Source organism: Vulpes lagopus, chromosome 1, assembly GCF_018345385.1.
Source record: "Vulpes lagopus strain Blue_001 chromosome 1, ASM1834538v1, whole genome shotgun sequence".
NCBI classification, from domain to species: domain Eukaryota; kingdom Metazoa; phylum Chordata; class Mammalia; order Carnivora; family Canidae; genus Vulpes; species Vulpes lagopus.
The window spans coordinates 180,965,952-180,990,612 of record NC_054824.1 but is presented as its reverse complement, the minus strand read 5'-3'; the positions used below and the strand labels follow the sequence as shown (position 1 = coordinate 180,990,612).

The 24,661-nt window shown below is 32.7% G+C and overlaps 1 protein-coding gene across 4 annotated transcripts in view; it reads left to right on the top strand.

The window, feature by feature from the left end:
* DENND1B (DENN domain containing 1B) overlaps nt 1–24,661 on the top strand; it is a 259,630-nt gene that overhangs the window by 208,119 nt on the left and 26,850 nt on the right. For all 4 annotated transcript variants that reach the window (XM_041758344.1, XM_041758353.1, XM_041758364.1 and 1 more), the window contains 5 exons: nt 2,346–2,436; nt 8,884–8,924; nt 9,873–9,941; nt 14,999–15,055; nt 15,878–15,985. In XM_041758344.1, coding sequence (XP_041614278.1) covers nt 2,346–2,436; nt 8,884–8,924; nt 9,873–9,941; nt 14,999–15,055; nt 15,878–15,985 — 366 coding nt within the window. The remainder of the gene's footprint in view (nt 1–2,345; nt 2,437–8,883; nt 8,925–9,872; nt 9,942–14,998; nt 15,056–15,877; nt 15,986–24,661) is intronic.

The following is a 24,661-nucleotide window of genomic DNA, read 5'->3' as shown; positions in this document are numbered from 1 at the left end:
TAAATTATGTGGTAACTATTAATCAAGCGACAGGTTACAGCCCATTATAAAGTCATAGCTTTTCCAACAGATAATATTTTTAGTTCAAAATTATTTCTATGCAAAATAGCTAAAAATACTCTTATCCTTTTTACTTACTATGAGATCCTCCAGAATTACAAAGTAGGGTGACCACGAACCAGCTCCACTTGAAGAAAAAGAAAAAAAGATGTTACTGGTTACTGAATGAAAACTAGAAAAAGGAATTTAGAGAACTGTTACATTAAGCATATTTTTCTCCGTTAATGCCACTTCTCAGCTTATCCCTGGGTATCTATATTTGTGTGTATGTATATTGAATATGTGTGTGTGCATAAAATCCACCTTTTATTTTAAGAGCAAACATTTTCATTAAGTATGTATGTAGACAAATGTCTGATTGTCACTGACAGGGTTGTTTGCAAAGTCAGTGATAGCACATAGCATTTTACCAAGTGATTAATTTTTATTGGCTCAATTCACTAGTTTAGTAACACAAAGTAGTTACTCATGCTCAAAAATGCATAATCAGTAAATAGTTTGGGGATTTATCTCTTTTTGGACGTTGAACTATTCCACTCAAACTAAAATGGATGGATTATTTCTAGTAAACATAAAAATGAAAGCCTTTTAAAAAGTCTTGTAGTCTTAATCTTTTAAAGCAAATTAAGTCCTTTAAAAGGATGTCTTAGTTTGCTTCATTTGTCAGTAATGTATTACTTTGAACTTATCATTTTGCTTCACCTTATTTTTTTCAAAATGATACTTAGTCCATCAACTTAGATCACTTCAGTTTGATTTATAATGCTGTGTTGAAAATCTAAGAAAGTCAAATTTTGCAAGCATTTTAAACCACTTTGTTTTCAAATTAACCATTTATCATATGTAGCAAAGATGCCAACATTGTGTTTTACTACTTTTATCTCAATACAGTGAAATGAATAATTCCATATATACCTTTTACATTGTTTCAGTATACTTCAGTCTTTCAGCAAGCATTCATTTCAAACTATATGTTAGGCATTTGCCAGGTATTAAAGATACACACATGAGAAAGACAGTGATCCTGCACTCAGGAAACTCATAAATGGATAAAGATCAAAAAGGTGGTGGTGGTAGTGGGAAAAGGTGGACTTTAGTATTTAACATTTATGCTATGCCTGCAATCTAGGTACTTCATATTGTTTCAATTAAACCTCACAAAACACCATAAGATATTTATTATTTTTCCCATTTTATAGAAGGAGAAACAGACTCAGTCAGCAAGTTGCCCAAGATCATAAAGCTAATAAGCGGCAGAGATGTGATACAAACGTCTCATTCTCCAAACTCCTATTCATATTTGTTTATATTACTGGCAACTTTTTGAATTCCAAGCATAATGAGGATATAAAACTGGGTAATCTATAGTCCCTACCCTCAAAAATTTTAATTTTCATGAGAGCAACTCATACTTTTTTTAAAAAAAAAGCTATGAGTGTACATCCTTTTAGACTATGTCTGTTTAAACCCATTTTGGGTCAAAATTATTCTATGATAATATAGAGGTAGTTAAACCACAGTTTGAACAGAACTCTGTTGACTTCATTTGTTTCTTAATTTGGTCTGTAAGAAATTTCTGTCTCAAAGTCTTATAACTGATATAACTTACTACCATTAAATAATTGCTAAATTGCTGCCTGAGGAATATTGTATTGCTCTATAGAATTCCTCTCAATTAGTTTTGTTCATTTAAATAGAAAACTTTTTTAAAGAACTAGGGCAGATTGAGTAGTATTTAAAAGTCAAGCTACTTTATTTTAATTTGGCTAAATTTAAATTCTCCAGGGTAAAAAATTGCAGCCAGGATTAATTCCAGCATAAAAACAAACATTTTGTATTAATCTCTAAATCTTCAAGTCTACATTTCAGACATCATAAAGCCTTTCTTTATGTTACCCTTGTCTTCTTTCTTATGCAAGGGAACTTAAAGATACTTCACCTTCATTATGAATGGAGAAACCTCAAAACATTTATAATATTTTTATGATCCAAGATCTACAAATTTCAGATGCTGCAGATAAATAAAATAGAAAGTAACCAAGTGCCAGTAAATGTACATTCTTTTTCTTGTTCATGAAGTTAGAGTCTGTGCCATACATTTCTGATTTAACTACAGAGCTGTTATTTTACTGAGCTCTTGCTATTTTAATTTTTTGTCATGTACCTATATATGTGTGTACACACATATGTGTGATTTATATTTATATGAATATCTGATACTAATATTTTTATAAGTAAAATTCATTTTATGAATAAAATTAACATATGACACTTTTTAATTTCAGTTTATTGATGGTCGACTGGCAAAACTAAATGCAGGAAGAGGTTTCTCTGATATATTTGAAGAGGAAATCACTTCGGGTGGCTTTTGTGGAGGTAAAGACTAGTTCTAGTATGATTATCCATTTTCTGAGTAACAATTGTCTTGATTTTTGCACTTGTATCTATCTGATATACTCTACTTCATAAACAACTATTTTCTCTAATGTCTTAGGTATATTTTTTCATCTTATGAGAGCTATGGTATTATTATTCAAGGTGTTAAGATGGTCTCATGAATTGCTACTTGTTTACTTGGATAATCTCTTAATATTATTAGAAATAAATGTCACAGAAATGCAGTTAGCTTATATCTTCCTGTCTTGCATCCTGACTAGTATTCTCTGCTAAAAAAATAAAAAAATAAAAAACTAAAATAAAAAAAAACAGTGATGGCTACTACTAAGTAAGAATTACAGAACTGAGATTATAACTGAAATATTAGATTGTAATATTATCTAAAAAAATTGAATACCACAAGTGCTTTTTTACATTTTAAGTAAGTGTATTGTTATAGAAGTCTTTACCTTTTTTTTGCTTTGCAGAACACTGCAGCATGAGGAAAAGACTTTTCAGTTTACCATCCCATGTGCTTACACTTGTCACTGTAAAAAGTGCTCACTAAATAAATGGAAGGCGTCGTATTATTTTGTATGTGTGAAACATAAGCTAGGTGATATCTCATTTTTATTTAATATAATGCACTTTAATATAATTAAACAATTGCAATGTTTGATATGTAAGATTTCAAACAACGTTACAATTATCTAAGCAGTTAATGACTTATGAACTGGTACTTTGTACATGATTGCTCTGGTATATAGTCCTCACTCTGGCAGAGAATTTTGCTTGAGTCCTTGAAATGTCACATTGATTTATTCAGCTGGTATTTGTGCTAAGTGTTTACCTATATACTAGGCACTGTTCCAGATACGGGGTGGACTAAACAAACAAAAATCTCTGATGTGTTCATTCTCACCATGTATAATAGTAATTTTTTCTCTTTATTTATAGGTTTAATTTTGGGGAAAATGTCTTTGGGATATGTGTGAATAAATAGTTACTAGAATTGAGAAATAAAACATGAAAAAACAAAGAGTAATAAGTACTCATCTACAGATTTCCCCAAATTTAATTTTATTCTTAAATAAGATATATTTTTGTACCATAGAAATACAAAAACCATTTAGATAATTTGTTCATTAAAAGAGGTACAAAGGAACTGGGCATTTATGGATCTTCATCTGACATAAGTATAGCATTTCATTGAAAGCATTTAGCTTTGGGGAAAAACTTAGTTTACTTGACTCAGCAAGTAAGCCAAGTGTGCAGTCAGTCATTCAGCTCCTTGCTTTCCTCAGCTCATGGGTAAAAAATTAGCTTCAATGGAATTTTTGTGTTAAAATAAGGCTTTTCTGCTTTTCAACTCAGACAAGCAAAATATTGTCAGCTCATGGACAAATTGCTTGAGGCATCTATTCAGTATTTATATAACTGCTGTCTCATTATTTTTATGACCCGTGGGGCTAGTATCTTATATGGAATTGAAGATGACATCTTGTGACAGTAATGGGGTAGAACTATGATCGTTTTGTATAGTTAAATTCTGTAGTCTTAACCATTAGTCCAGATACCTCTGTACTAGAATAGAGGATAGATGGGCTTTTCCAGTGGGAAAGCGGTTGCTAAAATTGTTCATTAAAGGCCTTATGGTTTAAAAAGGATAAAAAATTGATCGCCAGTTGGCATCTGACTTAGAGACTGCTACATTTTCAGTTCAACTTCATGCCAACCACTTTGTTGTCCTTTCTAAAAATGAAAAAGATTTTGAACACCTATCTTAATTTGGTGGTGGCGGGGGCAGTACTGACTCAAAAGGAAAGCATAGTTCAACAAGTACTAATTTCAGTGTGTACAGCAAGAAAGTATACTAAAAATTATGCCTGGTTAGCAAGTGTTATTTTTTAATTATTGTATTTTAGGTTATTATTTTAGAGATACATAGAGATTATTCTCAGAAGAAAGGAAAGCACAATTTGTTCAGATTTTAAATAAAAATATGAATGATCTAATAAAAAGTAGTAATGTTCTTATAAATAAGGAGATATATAGATAAAAGAACATTATACATTTGTCACTTAACCTACATTTGTAAGAAGATGTCTATATCATGCTATGAAACTATTTTTCAAAGAAGTAAACTATTTTAACTGTTGTTTCTCTCATAGTGATAATAATTATACTTGTTCCTACTTAATAACATGTGACAGGATTTCTTAGAAGAGCTCTACCAATTTTATCTCCTTTAATACTCACAGCACCTACGGGGTATTTTGATTATCCATCCCCAGCTTTATGAGGGCACTTAGCTCAACAGCTTGCTCAAGGTCACATAGCTACTGGGGCTAGAGTCTAAGCTCGACATGTATCTGCCTGGCTTCAAAGCTCTTGCTTTAATAACGATAATATATTGCTTTCTTATGATAAGAAATCTTAATTGGAAGACATTCAGTAAACAAGACCACTACCCAAACTTTCTCTACTCTGATTGGATAAAAGTAAAATTCCCATCCTTTGATTATCTGTTGAAGATTTTGTACGCATAAAGCCCTAAGAAGGGTCACTATAAGAGAAATCAACATTCGCTAAAGCTGAGGAAAAAATTATGTTCCTTGAAACAAAAATAATTAGGATGTTTTTCAGAGAAGCATTTAGTTTCTCCCCTTTCTGTGTCGTTACAGTGGCAGTTTGTATACGGTATTTGCTGCCAGTATACACAGTTATGATAAAATGAATGTGAGCACCGTAGAATTTTATAATGATTGTGGCTCCGATAAAAATATACAGGGCAGGACAGTCATACATAGAAAATCTAGATCCAGATTGAATCTAGAACTATGGTTACAGATTGTGGATGCGTACAGATTTCCAAAAACCATTTTCTGTCCTGTGAATCCCTGCAGTCAGGGCTGTTAAAGAAATCACTGTTACTCCTAATTTTTTTCATGAGACCCTTGTAGAATATTCAATCTTAACAGGGAAGTAATACCAGGAAGTGTGTAAAGCGAAGAATATCCAGAGGTTGAAAGGTAATAAAAGTGGGCAGGAGTAGAACAAATGATGCAATTAGGTAAACACACGTATTGGTCTATGAAAAAGCAGCTAAGGAATATTGAGTAGTTAAGAACATGGGTGGGTTTTTTTTGCATATTATTTTTTCATTTAAAATAAGACTAGTTTTTAAAATCCAATTCAAATTATCTAAATTTTAAAAAGGAGAAACATTTTCAGATTGATTTTATGTAGAAGCATATAGTTATTCTTCATTAGCATTTGTTTCTTCAGTGATTTCCTCATATAATCTTTTTTTTTTTTTCCTCATATAATCTGATCAATCTTTTATTTATTGTACTGACCAAAGCACCAGGGAATTTGAAGAGGTAGTAGGTAGTCATCCGCTTTAGTGGCATTTTTCTGTCTTCACTGAACCATTTAGGTAAATTTATATGTTTTTTGAGAAGTAACTCCAAATCACTGGAATTTAAACAAATACATTTGAAGAAGAAATCTTTACATAAGTGAGAAACAAAGATATTTTGTCCTTGAGTGTGAGAAAATCACTCGTATGTTTAATGAGAACAATGTTAGGAATTTCCTCAATAATGGATATTTCCATAACCCAGTTACTTTGGTGGAAGAACTGAGACATTTTTTTTGGCATTCAGATCCATTTTTAAGAAGAAAAACAGCCTTAAAATTTTTTTTAAAGAATAATGTGCTTGTCTCATAAATTTTGTGGAAATAGAAGCTTTCAATATGAAAAGCACTAAATTTAGAGACACAAATATCTTTTAAAAATTTCTTTAACAAGAATCTACCTAAATTGTACCACATGTTTCCCTATCATCTCAAGCAGTTTATTTAGGGACTTCCTGTATTCCCCTCTGCATATAATTCTGGATTATTATTGCTCATTCTGTCAACTGTTTCTTCTCAAGGTATTTCTAATTGAAATTAGTGTGAAGTGGTACAGAGGAAATCTCTGTTTTATCATATTTTATTAAGCAATCTTAAGAGGTAGAATTTCAGAGTTGATGAACTACTGAACCAAGAATTCATATAAACCTAGATTCTTTTTCTTTCTCAATTGCTATCTTTGCAACCTTGGGCAAATAATGTACCACCTCAGAACCTTTGGCATGTTACTGACAATAATGACTTACATTTTGGGTGTAACTGTAATGTTCTAGGTACTGTACTAAGTAACATTGTAGCAGCCAGGGTAAAGGCGTAGTCCCAAATTGCATAGTTTACAAGGATACAGTGGACTTGAACTCTCAGATCCATTGTACTCCAAAGCTGACTTGCTCCCTCATTGAACTGTGCTACCTCGCTTTGCCTATCTTAAGAGTGTAAAAAACACAACTTAAAGAAAGTAATGTAGGTAGGTAGAAAACAATTTGTGAACTCTGAAGAGCCTCATAGGAGCCATTTTTGTTCCTCACAACTCGAAATAAGACACTGAACTTTCTAAAACTGCTCTGATGTTTTATGATACTTATTTTCTTTGTAGAGACTTAAGAAAAGTATTTTCTGGATTGACAGTGTTCTAACCAGTTATCATATAGAAATTAATGTTTCTCTTTCTACTTTCTTCATTTCATTTTGGAAAAAGGGTGAAAATAAAGCACTTTCCAAATTACTATAAATAGTAAGCAAGTCTTAAATGTGTGATTTTTAATAGAGAAGTTAGTAAGTATATGAACTGATGAGAACTTTTAATAGAGAAATAAAAGTATATGAACAGTCTAGATAAAGATACACTGTTTATTTTTTTGTATTTAATAAACTCTCCTTGGAAATAAGTTGATTAGAATAAGTTTAATTTTTTGTCATTCTACAAAGGAAATATGATTTAAAAAATTGTTCAGGGCAAATACCACCTGAAACTCATCGTTTTTAAACACTGCAAAGCTTATTTATGGAGACTTTTAAGTAGATATATTTTGCTATAATCATTTCATAAAATTAGAAAAAAATGTCATTTTTGCCCACGTATTTTCTTCTAGAAAAGTGAAGTGCAGTGCTGAGTAGTAGTAAGAGATGTTTTTCACAATGGGGATTGTTTCTTGATTTTCTTTTTGTAATTAGAGAAAGATTTTTAATTACCGGAGTAATTTCAGACCTGGACACATTTTGCATGATGTTGGTTAGGAATGCAAAGAAAACAGCTGGAAGTCAATTCTTGGGCTGGGTTCATTCTGCTTCTATTGTAATAACAGCAAGGTAATGAATTTTTTTAAAAGAACACAACTACATACAAGTAGAGAACATATATGGTGACACATGTTAACAAGATTTATGTGGTGATCATTTTGCAATATATAGAAGTATCGAATAATTATGCTCTATATTTGAAACTAATACAATGTTATATGTCAACTACTTCAATTAAAAAAAGAACAGATCATAATCTGTTTTAGGGATTACCTGTACTGGAAAGTCTCTCAGTAGCCATCAGGATTTTGTTTTTTTAAGCATTTAAACCAAGAAGGTAAAAGAAATCAAGTTGATACAAAACATTACTTGAGACTGTGTATTGTTTTTTTGCCTTCTGAAATAATTTTATTGATTAAATTACCATATTTGGAGCCAAATATGATTACTAGGTTTATTAGAACTGGTTTTAAGGAGTGCACTTGTGATGAGCACTGGGTGTTGTATGGAAGTGTTGAATCACTGTATTGTACACCTGAAAGTAATATTACACTGTATGTTAACTAACTGGAACTTGAATAAAAACTTTAAAAAAAAGAACTTTGTCAGTATTTGAACTTTCTAATAACCATCATATTCTGTAGACTATAACTTTCATTTGCTTCATATTTCCTTGGGTAGTATCTTTCAGACTTGGATTTATGACTAGAGAATATCTTAAGAACCATGACTGTGATTTAATTGCATTATAGAAAAATTTGCTATCAATTAATGTTAATAATCAAAAACCATAGAATAATTGCTTTTTGTCTTCAAGTTTCTTTGCAATTTTTAAATTCCCTTCTAGTTTTTTCTTTCCCTTTGCACCTGCAGTGTTATTTTTAAATGAACCTAGTTGCATAAAAGAGGCAAACTTTTACAAGACAACATAGACATAAAACATTGAAAATTTATTATAAAAGACATAGGAATCTTGGATTTCAAAAAAGGGGATATATTTTCCCACTCTGAATGTGATATTAAAATGAAAGAAGATAGATTACTTTAAATATGTTGCCTTCATATGGGAGTGAAGAAAAAATGTCTATTCTTAAACATTCTAATCACCGTGTTCCTAAGAATTAGAATAATTGAATAGTTCTTCCAGTACCACTGCTTTTTTCACAACGTTGCAGATAAATAAAATTTGCCTGCTAAAAACCTGGAAATGTTAGTTCTTGATTAATTTTAGTTTATGGACTTATTTTAGATCAAATATTCCTGACATCTTATTTTTATATTTTCCAGGGAACCCAAGGTCATATCAACAGTGGGTGCATACTGTCAAGGTAATGATAATCCTTCACTGTTTTTAATTCCTTCACTCAAGTATATATGGAGAAATGTTCAGTAAAAGAATACTACTTATACTTATGCTGTTAATTGGCAATATTTGAAATGTTTGTATATTTTTTCACATTTTAAATATTTTTATTTTATGTTATTATAATTTGATACCATAATTTTAAAATGGAAAGCTTTTGTTCCATAAATGGCACAATCTGAAAAGCAAGATGTTATTGTAACCTTCTATTATATCCTAAAACAAAGGAATTACAAGTAGGATTCAAGGGTAGTTTTATCATTTTTGGTAATGTGCTTTTGTTAATGTGATTTTTTAAATGTAAAACTTGCCTCCACAGATTTAGGCTTTATTTTTTTTTTTTAATTTTTATTTATTTATGATAGCCACACACACACACACAGAGAGAGAGAGAGAGGGATAGAGAGAGAGGCAGAGACACAGGCAGAGGGAGAAGCAGGCTCCATGCACCGGGAGCCCGACGTGGGACTCGATCCCGGATCTCCAGGATTGCGCCCTGGGCCAAAGGCAGGCGCTAAACCGCTGCGCCACCCAGGGATCCCAGATTTAGGCTTTATTGTTCAACCTTAAATAACAATAAAGAGTTGATTGTAGCTCGTTTTTTTTTTTTTTTTACTAAGTTTTAAATATAACCTATTACTGATCATATTGCTCAAGTCTGCTTAAACTGCAAAGATACAATGATTCTTAAATCATATATTACACTAACTAAAAGAACAGAGTAGAATGTTTACATTTTGTCTGAAATTACTATAGTGTATGAAAGTTTGAAAACACTCAATGTGACATAATTACTGTAGGTCTTTGTTTAACTTTGAGTAAAGCTCTTTTTCCATACTATTAATAATGCTTTGCTTTCAGGACAGTCTGGTTTAAAATTTTTGGAAATATGTTTCTGTTTTTCCCTTTGCAGAAAGGAGGTGCACTATTTAACACAGCAATGACCAAAGCAACTCCAGCTGTACGGACAGCATATAAATTTGTAAGTTTTCTTTTGATATTTAAAAATTCTGTTGATGGGACGCCTGGGTGGCTCAGTGGTTGAGCATCTGCCTTCAGCTCAGGGCATGATCCCAGGATCTGGGATAGAGTCCCACATTGGGCTCCCTGTGAGGAACCTGCTTCTCTCTCTGCCTGTGTCTCTGCCTCTCTGTGTGTGTCTCTCATGAATAAATAAATAAATCTTTAAAAAAATTCTTTTGATAATACCTTTTCCTACCCTACAGACATATAAGTCTAGAATACTTCCTGTTTTTTCTTTTAAAAAATTCAGTTAATATTGACCAAAGTGAATTCAGTTTTTACAACTACCGTATAGAAAGGATATTCATTCCCTTTATGTAATCTAAAAACAATTCTTCAGTTTATTTCAAAGCTATCAGCAAGATTGTGAACTTAAATTGAAACAGCCCATAATGAAGTGCCATTTTTAAAGATTTGATTCTTTCATTTAACAATGTATTTTAAATTCTCATTGTATACTTGAGGCTTAAGAAGGAAAAAATAGAAAAATATGGCAGTTTCTCTTCCCTCAAAGATACTTGACTCTCCATAATTAAAATTCTTCAGTGATTTTATTTTAGGTTTTAGTAAAATTTAAGAACACCTGTATCAATAGCAATAACACAGAATAATTAATGAAATAAATATCTCTTTAATGTGATAACTAAGACCATTTAAGACCTTGTAAGACCTTGACCCCTCTTTTGTCCTTTCAATTCACCCCAACCCCCTGAGCCTGCCATATCCCTAAAGATACTGAGCTACTCCTAATTTCATGAATGCAAGATGTTCTCTTCTGCTTCTATTCTTATATAATCCATGTCTACTAACTGAAACATTTATTTCTTGGATTTTATTCACCCAGTAAACATTAATTCATCCTATTAAAAGTTTAGTTTAGGCATAGTTGTTTCCCTGAACAAAAATTTCCAAATTTCTAACCCCACACTCCAAGGGTTTTTATATACATTCTGTGTGCTCATAGGGCCTGTAGACATACTTCTATTTCAACACTTGTTTTGCCTGCACACATCTTTATCTCTTAGGGGGTTGGTATTTAGTAAAGTGTTTTTTTAAATGTAATAAATAAAATAAATATATAAATAAAATAAAAATAAAAATATTCAGAGCAGTAGTTTAAGACTTTATTTATTTATTTACTTGAGAGAGAGAGAGATAGTGGGAGCGAGCATGTGCAGCATGGGAGGGGGCAGAGGAAGAGGGAGAGAGAATCTCAAGCAGACTCCACACTGAACACAAAAGAGCCCAGAGCTGGGCTCCATCTAATAATGACTCTGAGATCATGACCTGAGCCGAAGAGTCCAACACTCCACTTATCCGCTTAATGAGCCACTCAGGTGCCCAAGGGCAATAATTTTCATTTTATAGAAATTTATCTTCAAATGCTTTCTCAGTAAAGGAATTGATGTGATTGAATTAACAATGGAATACTACATTTTAAATAAGCTTTGAACTTCTATTCTTGTTTTAAGTTACAATTATGACATATATGTAGCTACCATTACTGTTAAAAAAAAAAACATTTCAAAGATTACATATTATAGTAGGGAAGCTAATCTACAGAATGGATTAAAAAAAACGGGCCAAAATTCTGAGCTGTTTGAAGCCTTATCATAATGGAAGAGTAGGAAGAGGTCATGATTTTTCCTGGGAAACATCAGCCCCTGCATTTTGTTTGGTCGTTTCATAGTTTTTCTGGAAAACCTCTCTGAATATATCACTATCTTCTTATAATACTGGTGATTTGATTTTTGGAGAGTTTTTGGAGAGATCTTGTTTTTTTACAATGAAATAGCATATGGCTGCCATGAGAAACATTAGGCTAGCCTTGTTTCTCACATTCATTTAAGATTCTAAAAAATGTTTCCTCGTCAAGTGCCCTTTATTTTATTCCTTGAACAAATATTTGAAGTTTTTCCTCAGGCTTAAGAGAAATTGTGTTATATTATTTTGCTAAATGTGTTTTTTCTCCTTAATTTCACTCATATTTTCCAAAAATCCCAGAAATAAGCATGTTCAAAATTTCATTCATTTTTCATATTTTATCTTTCTAATCAGTAGAGTGTTTATTTTCTGCAGAATAGTAAAATGTTTCCTAGTTAAAATTCTCTCTGGAAGATTATTTCCTAAATTAATTTCAGGCAAATTAAGATCTTCAGAATATATTTAATCACTTTTACCATTTATCTCATGATCATGTTGTACATGAATCCCAAAGTCAAGAGGTTTGGGACAAATAAAGTCAATTTATGACTTTCGTAGTTGTATCTAAAACTCATCTTTCCAGCATGCTCATATTCTGAAATATGAACTCTTGAACTTCCTCCTTTGACCACAGATTACTATGAACAAAACTTCTAATCTGTCTTGAATGGGTTTAACAGAATTTATTTACTTGACTTTCCATAGATAGTAAATTTTTAAAAACTGGGAACCACGTTTTAATCTGTTTCATTCATTCAGTAAATTGAGTATCTCTAATAAACTAGGTGTTGTATTGGTTATATGAGTTAGAGAAGTGAGTGTGGTACATACTGTGAGTGACAGAAGTACTGTCCCTGCTAATTTTATGTTTATACCACTGTCACTTCACTCTGTGTTTTGAACATACTACAGAAGAATTGAATATATATTTGTTGAAGGAAATAATGATTTTGTCCTATTCAGAGAACAGTTTTTCTATGCTTAGAACATTTCTTCTGTGCTTTTTATGCTTATATTTTTCTATGCTTGTAAAGATCGTAAAGAAAACTAGAATTAACACATATACTTTTCTTATCAATCTGAAAGTAACAGTAAAGTGAAGACATAATTAATTTGGCTAAAAGATTTTCTGAGTCAACTTTCTTGTTAGGTTTTTGCATTTTAAATTATTAACTAAAGCCATTTGCTGGATGCTTCTCTGTAGGGTATATTTATTGCTTAATTTTGACTTGGCATTGAAAACCTGTGCCCCATCTTCCAAATAGTCTGAAAGAGGTCAATGGAGGGGGGAGGGCATTTAGAACCATGACTCACTCTAAATTCAACTTTATATGCATAGGAGCATCTGAAAAGACTAGTGTGAATCAAGTGAATTTTGAAAGAATAGAGGATATTTAGAAAAATTAGAATATAGACAGAATAAGAGCAAAGATGGAGATAAATTCTAGGAGATGGAAACAGGAACATTTTCTTGGTAGTTACTCATTTTTACCTAATGGGAATGTAGGGATTAATACAGGACCCTTTGGGTCACCTGGGTGGCTCAGTGGTTGAGTGTCCCGCCTTTGGCTCAATTCATGATCCCCGGGGTCCTGGGATTGAGTCCTGCAGGGAGTCTGCTTCTCCCTCTGCCCATGTCTCTGCCTCTCTCTGCGTGTCTCTCATGAGTGAATAAATAAAATATTAAAAAATATACAGGCTCTCTAAGTAGATTCAGTGGCTTTACCAGTAAAACAATGGATGTGAAAATGCTTTATTAATTCTAAAGAACTATGAAAATATAATTTAGTGTTTGGCTTTTTAGGTTATCTCTTACTGTGTGTAATATGTTTTGATTTTACCTCACTTACAATAAAGAAATAATTGTTTAGTTGAGTTTTAGACATTTCTTGAAGCAGTTACTATATACTGAATTTTATATTAGGTACTACAGATATTAATAGGAAAGAATTAAGAGCCTTCCCGTAAATGAACTTGGGAAGACATGTATTCACTCTTCCTAGAAGTAACTTGGGAAAGTGGGATGGTTTGGTAGAAGGAGCAAGAACACTAGAGTTGGAAAGTTGTTGTTGTTGTTGTTGTTGTTGTTTTAAGATTTTATTTATTTATTTGACAGAGAGAACACCGGTAGGCAGAATGGCAGGCAGAGGAAGAGGAAGAAGCAGGCTCCCTGCTGAGCAGAGGGCCGACTAGGGGCTCAATCCCAGGACCCTGGGATCATGACCAGAGCCGAGGGCAGATACTTAACCAAATGAGCCACCCATGGGTCCCAGGAGTTGGAATGTCTTAAGTCCGTATGACCTTAGTTTCCATGTCTATAGAATGAGACTCATAATGTCTTTTTTCTCATGAGGCTTAGACGCCCTGGATATATTTTTAAAACTTTAGTTCTTCCTTCTCCTTTGAGAAGGGAAGAAGTTAGACTTAGAAATTATATAGGCCCAGATTTGAATATAGGCTATGCAGACTCATCCCCCCTGAATCAGTTTCCTTATTTGTAAAATGTAATAATAATGGTATTAATTTCAAATTGTGATGATTAAATGAGCTGATACATGCTAGGTACCCAGCATATAGTCATATACTGAGGAAACATGATATAAATGTGAATTTCCTTTCTATTTTACTCTGACAACTCTGGGAATTCCCAGTGGAATAAAGGCCAAGGCTTTTATGGAAGGGCCTGAGTTGTCTTTAGTTAAATTATATCCTGCAGGAATCATATCAGGACCTGAGAGGCTCAAATGCTGCAGTGAGATTCCCTATGGAACATGAGGATAGCATCTTTCATTAAGTGACTTTTAATTTGTGCCAGAAAAACTGGACGTGAAATAGCTATAACATTAAGATATCTCTGCTATTAAAAACTTGTTTCTGCATATAAAAGCACTTCGATAAAGCTTTGTAAAGTTGCCTGTTTCTTAAAGTCCAAACATTTGCGCGAATACCCTGCTGCTATGATGGTGTGCTTTCTCCTTTTCACCCCCAGTTAATCACAATTTCAAATTAAGACTGAGTAGTGTAGTCATCTGATAGACTCCTATGTTTTCTATAGTTTAGGAGGCAAAATAGGCTACATGTTAGCCTTTGTAGGATACTAGTATGCAAATAGAGACTAATCATGTTTTCACTAATTTAGATATAATAGTAAGTGGTGTGCTCTTCCTGAAAAAAAGTTTTAGGTTATAATATGTTCTTTTTCTAAATAGTAGGATGTTATTAGCAAGTTCCATGAAGTGAGATCTCATCTACTTACCCTTTAAATGGTAATAGAACCATGCTGAGCCAGACACTTGTGTTACCTTTTTCTAGGCAAAAAATCATGCAAAGCAGGGAATAAAGGAAGTGAAGAGTAAGCTAAAACACAAGGTATGTCATATTCTTCTTTTCATTCTTCCTTGATTCTTGCATTGGTTTGAAGCTTAAACTTTACAAATCACATGAGATTTATGTTTTTAATGATGTTTGAAATATGCTTAGCCCTTTGTTCAACAATGTATTTTTCATAACAAGCCCTCTGGCAACTATCTGCCATTCTATATGCATCTACTGAATAATCTCTTTATTGTTTGCATATTTTATCACAGAACAATGGAGATCTTCAAAGATGCTTTAACAGGATGTATGCTTTCATAAAGTTGATTGCCTTGATATCACAATTGAAATTCTTGCTTCAAGCTGAGAATTTCTTTATAAAGATGGTCTTTGGTGCAGAAGTAAGCCAGGAATGCCATCATTTGGTTTTCTAGGGTCTTTGCAACAGTGGCTACTTTAATTTGAAGCATGTTCTTAATGTAAAGAAGGTTGTTTTTGAAGATACGTATTTGAATCTATGAATATTGTGTATATATGAATATGTGTGTGTTTTCGATTTGATTACATATTACATCTTTGCAGATTTTGTCAGTTCTGAATTTCTACCTTTGAAGAAAAAGTATTACTTAAAACTTCCATTTTTGTGATGAGAGTTCATAATCTGTGTACAAATTTTATTTAGATTATTCCAAATAGAGATGATTTTGGAAATCATTGATTCATAATAAAGAAAAATACATTTTCTTCCCAAGTAGATCTTTTAAACTTATATCTAAAGCATAATTTTGCTGTTCATATCTGTATCAGATAGTTTGTCTAAATGTAATTTAAAAAGTATTTTAAAATAATTCCTCTTGTATATTTCCCCATATGTAGGAAAATGAAGAGGATTATGGGACCTGTTCTGGTTCTGTACAATATACACCAGTTTACACATTACACAATGAAAAGGGAGGAAATACAGAAAAACGAAAGCTTGCCCAGGTAAGGTTTACACTTATGTCTCCAAATCCTAAAATTATGTAATGCCAATTCTTTAAGAACAATTTTGGACCTATTAGTTTTGTTGTTTTTTTTTTTATCATATGATAAGAAAACCTGCACTTAAAGTCACAGAGATTGAGTAGGTATGTTTGGGCAAGCTGCAAGAAGATTAGGGATCTGTCATTTCAGGTTGCCAGTCTCGACATACTTTATTATGTCCTCATAGAGCTCACAGTCCAGGAAGGGGAGAGAGACAATTAGTTGTCTCTGTGATTAATTAATTGCCTCATCTGATTGCCATTGAGTATGAATAGCTTGACAATGAAGGGGAAATCACAGATTTCTACTACAAAAATAAAATGAAACTCATATGGGAATTTGACCATGAAAATCATCTATAGAAATCAGAATATAAAGTAATATGCCTGTTTTTTCTAAAGTTAGATATTTAATTTGCTGTAAATATTCAAAACTTTTGCTTACATGCTGATGTTATATAAAATACTGTCCTAAAGGGGGAAAGTCTTTAGAATTATAGCTACATTTATCTCTGATTTTGCCTTAAGTATGTTTCTGAAGGTTTAAATGATGCAAAATTTATACACCAAATCATATTTTAAGTGGCCTTAGAAAACTAAGCTTTAAAAGAATTCTTAACTGGATTATAGTTCATTTATTTTAGTCACTGAAGTTTACAGATGAAGGAATTGATAGCCAGAATGGTCACCTCACTTACCCTAAGACTCATAACGAGTTAGTGGGAGAATGGGATGAGAACCCATCCTTAATACTCACTTCGCTTTCCTGAGTCTGCAGAGGAGAAATGGCCTGAAAGTGCTTCTCTGTGTTGCTAGGGAAGGGGAGATGGCCAGTGAAGCTGTATGAAAACTCTCACCTTTATAAAGAAATCTCATTCATTTAATCATTCAGTACTTACTGTGCACCAGTCACTACTCTAGGTGTTCCAGGAGAAGCAAAACACATCTTTGCCTTCATGGGACCATTTTTATACCATACTAAGTGCCTTCTCTATGATGTATATTCATTTATAAGTGTATATTTTCATACATTAGTGTTGCTTAATTGGAGCATATTGGTAGTAAATGCTGATTGAATAACCTAAAACAAGTCCTTCAATGAAATAATAATTCTACAAGTATAGAAACCTTCTCTGGAAAAAAAAAAAAAAAAAAAGAAACCTTCTCTGGCTACTACTGTTAACTGGAAAACATGTATTAACTTGTAAACTGGTGATGGATTTGCAATCAATTTCTCTATTTTTCTTTCATCACTTAGTATGTTCAATTCCTATTGGTTCTCAAGCTTCAACATCTTAAAAAACTTTCTGCAAATGCTTATTGGCTTAATAATGGAGTATTTGGGTTATATTTACCACGGTGAATAGATTTTTATGGGAAAAACAGTGAGATCTTCGTTACTTATCAGATGATTTAAGATGGAAAGAAAACACTTGAATTTAAAGAAATACCTGTCCTAAATGTCAGTTTTAAGTTAGGAAAACTATTTTCAGCCACACGTTTAAATTTTTATATCTTTCTTTCTTTACAATGGCAGTGTATTTCTATGATAATTTAGTTACAAAATTTATTTATTTATTTATTATTTATTTATTTATTTATGTTACAAAATATATTACAGATTTCTGTTTTTATTTGTTTTCTGTTAGACAATTTCTGATAGAGTAAATTGTATTAAGGTACAGAAAACCTTACAGCATAATAGGTTACATGCATTGCATACTTGTCCTGATTTTTCATGGCCATCATTTATTATATCATTAATTCAACTATCTGTATTCATCAGTTAGCATTTTGTGGTTTTCAGGTAGACAAGACAAATGATGACTCTAACAAGCATTAAGAGAAGTAGGGCTTATTCTTTTAATTATATGATTTTCCTAGTTGGTTCATAGGAATTTGTTAAGTCAACATATTTAGGTTTATTATGCAGGTGCTCATAATGTCTGAATAATAATCTTTCCAAGTGATAAATATTTGAGTTTTAGGTAATGTGTATTCCCCATATATATGTTTCTTTGTATACTTATTCCATTATATAAATAAATATATATAACTGTGTATATATATATATTGCACAGCTGAATTTACTTAAGAGTCCATATATCCAATCATTTGTAACCCAGTAGTATTTATCGCAACCTAACATTTTGTCTTTGCTTGTATCAGGCATAGGAATGCATGTAGCCCTCTGATAGGAGTAGAACCACAAAATGGACAAAGCAGTCGGGGAAGAATATCAGGCCTCCCCACCCCCCATCTTCCAACCCATCTTCTCTCTGCCTCTCTCTCACCTGGCTTCTTGTTCTCTCTGCCTGATTACTCACTGTGCATTCCATAGATGGGCTTTCTCAGTCCCTCCCTTGTGCCTGACACTGTGCTTGCAGGCCCTCATTTCAAACAGTGGCTAGGATGGACCACTATTCCCAGATGCACTTTCTTGTAGAAGAATGTCATCAGCCCACTAGGATCAAGATTAATCCTTGGTTCAGTCAACTCTAGCCAGAGAAGCAAGAAGAATGCCATATTACCAAGGACATTGGCAAGTAGTAAGGGTGAATAGGGAAAGCAGTTCTCAGGGAAGGGTTTTAAGGATGGTGACAAAATCTCAGAAGAGTTTTGCTATCTCCAGTTGTTTTGTAATCATTTGCCAGAAAGTCCTCTTTCTAAAAAACAAGTAAAAATCTGTATTTTGAAGTACTTAGAGGCTGGATCTTTGTACCATGAACTGGAAGCCTGGGAAGTTTAAGGTCAGCCTACCCTAATGGGTCATTGTTGCCTCAGTCCTCACATGAGAACTGAGCCACTTACACAAACAGACTACATAGACGATAAGCTTCAAATACATTGTTTGCATTTTGGACAAGGAAATCAATAGGGACCAGATATAGTCTACTGCCTTTTCTGTAGGGTCTAATACCACAAAAGCTTCCTTGGTTCACTTTTTGAAGATAATCCAGTCTCAATAATTTGATAGAAATATGATTCAGTGTAATATATAGAAGACAGAAGCTTATGCTAGAACCATGAAGATACTGTTTTATGATTATTTCCAAATCAGTAAGTAGTCTTACTACTGTCTCTCCAAGTACAATAATACTAGGATCTGAGCACATTAAGATTTTCAATTAAATATGTAAGCATTTCAAAAAAAATAAATATGTAAGCATTTCTAGGAATAGTTAGATGTGGTTAAAGACATAATCTAGGTATCAATAAATACATCAGAGACATTATGGTTATTTATTCATTTGTTTGTATTCTACTTATTTCCAGAAATAAATGGATATTTTACCAAGAAACACAGAACAAAAGATTAAAATATATTTAATTTAGATAATAAGCTTTAAGGCAAAGAGAAAGTGCAGTGAGAAACTAAGGCCCATTCCCTTGCTTAGCAGCCAAAACAAAGAGACAAACACACCTACCTACGATGATTCATGATGTACAAGGATTTAAAAAAAATTGTTCAGGAAGCACACAACTATTTCAGAAATGGCACTAGACACTGTGGATCCACAGATGAAGTCAGTATCCCAAAAGCTCTCATCCAGAGTACCCGGGAGAGTCAAGGATCACAGAAATCTGGTTTTCCTTCTTTGTCTCTTCTGTGCCGTGCCGTGTCTATCATTTGAAATACTGAGGTTTATTAATACCTCTCTCAAAGACAGCTTAGTTTCCTAAGAAACTATTAAAAAAAATAAAGGTTACAAAGAGAAACAAACTTAGAATGCACTCTTTTCTTCTTTGTCTCAGACTCACTGAGTTAGAAGAGTAACATCACTCTCTCATGTTAGATAGAGCCAGCCTCCCACTGAAGGCCTGTTCTCTCTGGGCCTCATCTCACATCTGATTATTTAAATAACCATACTCTCTTAAAAGTCTTGCCATGTGGTAAGTTCAGTTCCTAAAAGTAAGATTCTGTAGGACCTCTGGGATTCAGTGATCCAGATAATTTTGAGGTTCTTAACTGCTGTTTTCCAAACTTCAGTTTTTAGAGTTGAATCACATTGAAGGACCCTAGAGCAAACCTGGAAAACATGAGGAAGAGACAGATACTTGATTAACAGCAAGGCTGTCTGTATGTTTATATGATTGCTTGATTAATTTAAAACTCTCAACAATCCAAACACACTGGGGACTGTTATATGCATTATTCAGATTTAGTGACAACAGAGAGAGGCAGAAATGTGGCTGAAGTTCTGTAGGTATTAAAGAGCCAGAATAGGGATTGAAAGCAGACAAACTGATCCTGGGAGTTGAGTACCTACAACCACTATCGTCGTGTCTCTGTGATGAGTGGGGTGTTTGTGGAGGAGGGGCAGTTAGAAACAGAGGTATGGTGCTGAGAGCCAGAGACTGGACTTTGAAAAAAGTACTAGCATTTAGCACTGAGCAAAACACTGTGTCCCTAAGCCTTACTTTCTATGTTTGTAAAGAGGTAATAACGACACATGTCATTTTGCTAAGCTGCTGTGGGCATTACATATAATGTATATAAAACACCTGCCACATAATAGGTACTTAATAATTGACAGCTACCCATTTATACATATACACATATCTTGAACTTCATATCTCCTATCACAGCAGCACTGGCTTTCTTTTCTCTTGGTTGTAACTGTCCAGAGCCACTAACCATCCTCTATTCCAATAAAGTAGTGGGGACCCTAAATTTGTCTTCAATCTAAGTAGGGATAACTTTAGATCCTGGTTTATGATTTGAGGAGAAATGTATTGGTTACTTTATTGAGAGATCTCTTGATTTCTAAGCTTATTATAAGACCTCAAGATGTCAATTTATTGCCAGGAAAATGACCAAAATAAAGAATGTGGGCTTTACTTATCCTAATTCTTTATCCATTTGAGAAGTTGATCTCAGCTATGTAAAGAACTTTACATTTCCAGTTAGACCTGGATAAATGAAACACTTTATTTTTATCTGTTTTTCAAAAGATGAAAACAAGATTATGGTCATTTAAATTCTAATAATATATTTTAGTAAGTGAAAAAATAAAGTTTTATAATCAAAGAAAAGAACAAAAAGTGAAAAATGTATGTTGTTTTAAGCCTGTATTCCATTACTTAGCTTATGTTTGGAATAGATTGTGAATCTACATCTACACCCCAACAAATAGTACTTTGTGTGCTAGTCTGCTAATTAGTATGGTTATTTCCCGTTTTGTTGATGAGGCTTAAATAAATGTCAAGGGTACAGCCATAGAGATCTCCCAATTAGGCTTCACATTTGTAAAACCCAACCCTTTTCCCTTTTGTGTGAAGATGACAGTTCCAACAGCAGCCCCAGCCTAACAGGACTCCAGGGAAAGGATCCTCCTCTGGTTTTATTGAAAACAGGGCCAGTTGGGTCCAGTGAGAATACTGCCACCGGTCATGGTGCAGAACAGTTTTAATCTTGACCACACATTTACCTTCTTTCATCAATTTTATTTTAGAACAAATACTGTAGTCTTAGTAAGCAACATTTTGACTAAGTCTGTCACTGAAAATTATGTTTTAAAATATTTACCTGTAAAAATCTATTGGAGTTTTTAAGAATGAGAAGTTCCTTTAAGTAAGGTACAAAATTTATCTGAATCTAAAATATTGCTCCATTTTTAATGCTATTAGCCATTCTTAACTTACTCTAACAATTCTAATGTGTTATGTATCTGAGTGTCTATATAGGACACACACATGCACACACACAGACATACACATCAACTAGACTAGTGAACTGCAAGCAGGAGCTTAGCTATATTACAAGTCAACATTAACAGATGGATGGCCCTAAGCAAGCAAAACCACGGCAACAAAATCTAGTGAAAGTGGAAGATTGAAGCTTTTTGTTGTTAAGCCCTATTAAAACCCTGGCACACATATCACTCTTAACTGTTTCGTGTCTGAGACAAATAGCAATGCATTCAGATTTATTTTCAAACTGTCCAATTAACTGTATAAAAGCGGCATGAGAAAGTATGAATGGAGGATTATTTTCTCACTTGTACTAGGACATAAAGTACTGTGCCTGTTGATAAATACTCACACTTGGAAAATAGTCAAGACCTTAACCCAAATACAGTGTTTACAAATAGAAATATGTTTAATGGTCATAATTTCGACTAACAAGACCAAGTGCTGCTGTCCTAGTGATCATTTATTCTGTTTTAAAAATATATTCACATGCAGGCTAATACTTTAAGGTATGAAGAATTACCTTTTGAAAGCATAAATAAGGAGGATACACTATAAAATGTAATGTATGTGATTTTCCATTTTACCCATTATACAAGATGATATGCATACTTTAAAAGAAACCATGCTATCATTTGGAGTCCTTATGTATTTAGTGGTTTATCAATCATCCTAATGGATTTATGGAATATAGCACAAAAGCTGTGAGCTCATTTTAGAATTAACAAGTAATATAATTTCATCTTTAAAGAATGTACTTAGAAGTCTTTATATATATCTTTTTAGCATGTAGAGACTTGCAAGTAAGGCATGTCAAAGCCACATTTTGGTTGAGTAGGAACTTAAAAGACATTCCAGTACATAAGCATGTTTTTAAAAATATGAGTAATCAGGTTTACATTTTACAGATCATAAATTTCATATTTTAAAATGTCACAAATGAAATTAAGTTGCTGTGAAATTTATAAGATAAAACCTTATACTCTCTAAATTACTTAGTTCCTGAGCATAATAAATGAAGGAATATTCATTCATACCTAGAAGGGTATGGTTTATGGTATTGTGTTTACGACCCTCTTCATCGGATTTCAGTGGACTCTGAGAATAAATGATTGTAATTAAAGGTACCATTTATTGCTTAGGTGACATAATAGATTTTTGAAAATGGTACATTGGTTGGGATCTTTGGAAAAATACAGTTCATTCAGTAGCTTTGCTGTATTGGTCAAGAAAGAAATGGCATAGTCATTGTTTGCAGAGGGAAGACACCACTTGCTTTTTCTAACCCAGAAAAAATAGTTTCAAATCACAATGAGGAAGATTATAGTGACCTGGGGACACTGGGAAGAAATGGGTGTATGAAGGTGGAGGGCCCAGATAATGGAAAGAATACTTAATGTCAATTTTACAAAATAATAACAGTAAGTTTAACCAAATCATGATAAGCAAAAAACCCTTATTTTTTTTAGCACCTTCTGTAATTTGGTTCAGTATTGAGAATACTATTATGATAATCAAGCTAAATTGTTGAATTAAAGTGATAAATTTATTAGAAAGTATCAAGTGACAAGAATACTTTGAAATAAATAAATGTGCTTCTATTAAAACATGTCTACAAAAAATACTGCCTAAATGATGACACATTCTAGTAGTCTTGTCCCAAAGTTACTCTTTGACATAGCATTATTTAATCTAATTTATGCTAATGTCACTAATTTATAAAATTGATTTCTTTAAGTCCAATTTGAAAGATACAGGACATATCTTTAATTTTAAAGAAAGTTATTTTTTTCCTCTGTTGTTTTCTGTTGAAATAATATTAATTTACAATATGTCAAATTTGATCATAGTTAAAATCTGTACCCTGTCATTCCCCCCATTCAATTATGGATTACAAGAATGCCCTCTAGTGGGCATTATATAATACTTTCTTTCCTTGAAAGAGGATTGTTACAAAAAAATTATAATTATAAAATTTGCCTTTCAGAATAGTCTCTTTTAGAAATGCAATAGATACACATTGAAACATTTATATTGTCATAAAACTATTCAAGAACATTACTTTTTCAGAGAAATAATTCAAAGCCAACTCCTTTCAGTAAGTGGCTGGGACTTCGTTTTTTAAATGTTTAGTTTTGCTAAACAATACCGGGTATATTAAAAAGACATAGTGGAAGGTAGTCTCACTTATGCGAACATGTTCAGTATATATTACGAGGTCATTTTAGGTTGAAATGTACCTCTCTAATGTTGTAATTTTACCCTTCAAATTTATTGCCACAATTGACTATGTCATTTATTACAAAGTCTTGAAACAAAAACAAGGCTACTCAGTTTTCCTTTTAGCAAATATAATGAGTATTACCATTCTAGACTTTACATCAATAATCATGTCACTAATATTTTTCCTCATTAGTTTCCGTTCTACTTAACTTAGAGTTTTTCCCTGTTACTTCTTTAATTATTTTAAAGGCATTTGGTGAAATTAACAATAGCTCTCTATTCTAAAGGCACCCGATTTTTAATGGACAAATTCTTGTGTTCTGTGAGGCATCCTAGGATAAAGAAATGATGATGTTCTTCCTGTTTTGCATCTAGAACTGCTTTTAAGGTTGGTCAGAGATCAATGTTCGTGTTGATGAAAGAAGAAGCCAGTCTTTTCTTTGTAGGGTTACTGCTGCTGCCTATTAATGTCCCTCAAGAGAGAAAAATTTCCAGGAATGTCAGTAGATTATAAATAGAAGACTATAATAGAACCTTATTATAATTTGAGCTGGATTTTTATCTATTACACATTGTTATATTTCCTGATACCGAGCATAAAATATTAGAATAATACATAAATATCTTAAGTTAGTCTGTGCCCTCATGCTAGTTACAAAATAGGACCTCTGTGTGCAGCTTTCTTCAGTTCTTTATGGTTTCTTTTAATGTTTGAGTTTAA